Raw genomic sequence first — 1,483 nt, forward strand, 5'->3', positions numbered from 1 at the left:
AGGCTCCATGTTTTTGAAGCGGTCTTGAGCTTATTACCTTCTTGTTCTGCAACCTTTTCCCACGCTTTCGAATGGGATCCTTCAATATTTTCCTGGTTAGATCCTTTTTTATCGGAGGTTGAATTGTTTGGATCCTGCAAATCTTCATTGGCTAGAGCTTCAAAGCTGTTACTAGTAGAGGGTTTTGATTGATCCCCTGGAGGTATCTTTGTAGGGACTACTGATTTTTTATTTCCTCTTCTACGATTTGTCACCTTAGTGAAGCCATCTGACGATTGGATTTCCTGGTCAGTTTGAACCGAAGGTTTACTATTTAAAGGGCAGTCTCTGTAAAGGTGTCCTAGGTCATGACATTTCCTGCACCTAAAGGGTACATGCTCATAATCAATTAAGTGGATCCATTCCACATCTTCATGAAAGAGACTTATCGTATCAGGCAGAGGTTGTTTTAGGTCCATGTAGACGCAGATCCGTGCATATGAGGTATATCTCTACGTCTTTGTTTCTTCTGCTACCTTGACGAAGTCGCCCAGTACTTTACCGATAGCTTTGAGAGACTCCTCTTCCCAATATTCCCATGGCAGCGAGTACAGCCTGATCCAGACCGGTGCCCAACTTAGATCTTCCTTATCAGGGTTGAATCGTTCAATCCATTCTCTGAGAAATAGCCCAGCAGAGTTAAAGAAATAAGGCCCTCCATCAAAAACTCTGTTTCTGTCTTCCAAGCAGTTGAAGACTGCGGTGAAAAACCCCTTCGGCCCTAGATGCAAGGTTATGTGTCCTTTTGGATGCCATTTAACATTTATCCAGGCTCTCAACGCTTTCTCATTTGGCCATATTCCAATAAATTTACCTATGAGAGCATGATCTCTCATATATTGAATTCTAGCATTGATGCGATGACTGGGTAGCTCCACTTTTGGCCTATACGTAGCTACTGGCTTGCATGTGGACGAGCTTACTTTCGGCTTGTCTTGCTGTGCTTGTTCAGTCTGCTTCTGCTGACTTTTGTCTGTGCTTCCATCATTGTGCTCCTGTTCCCTTTCAGAACCCTCGATATTCCCTTGCTGGTTGTCGTTTGTTGGAGGAGGCGCCCCTCCTTCCCCCTGATGGGGGTTCATTGTACCCGCCTGCCAAAACCTGCGGGCTGAGGTATTCTACTCTGCCGCGTTCGGATCTGGTGGCCTCTGTCCAAAGGTCCTGCCGTTGCAGGTTAGATCAGAAACCCTAATGCCGTGTCGCCGAACCTCGCTTCCCTCTCAGAGTTCTAGGTCATTCCCTCAGAAAAATTCTACTATTAGTGTGTCATGTTATTTAGATAAATTTTAAATTTTAATGCATGGTATCCTAGAGGCAGGTTAGAGATCTATGTGAATAGAACTAAAAATTATGGTGAGACAAGTTTAGAATAGAGGACACTAGATGGTGAAAATTTGAACAACAATTCTCTCATTTGCTTCCCCATTTTCATAGACCGATATTG

At 43.9% G+C, this 1,483-nt stretch overlaps 1 protein-coding gene across 1 annotated transcript; it reads right to left on the reverse strand.

Annotated features, from left to right (window-relative positions):
- Nucleotides 1-491: 491 nt before the first annotated feature.
- On the reverse strand, nucleotides 492-875 carry LOC149221771 (uncharacterized). Its single transcript, XM_089387473.1, has one exon. It carries the CDS (start codon nucleotides 873-875, stop codon nucleotides 492-494), a length of 384 nt encoding a protein of 127 aa, XP_089243599.1.
- Nucleotides 876-1,483: the final 608 nt, after the last annotated feature.

This window comes from Pinus tabuliformis, chromosome Q (assembly GCF_031772625.1).
Source record: "Pinus tabuliformis cultivar Carrire ecotype Pingquan chromosome Q, CPIR1, whole genome shotgun sequence".
Taxonomy (NCBI): domain Eukaryota; kingdom Viridiplantae; phylum Streptophyta; class Pinopsida; order Pinales; family Pinaceae; genus Pinus; species Pinus tabuliformis.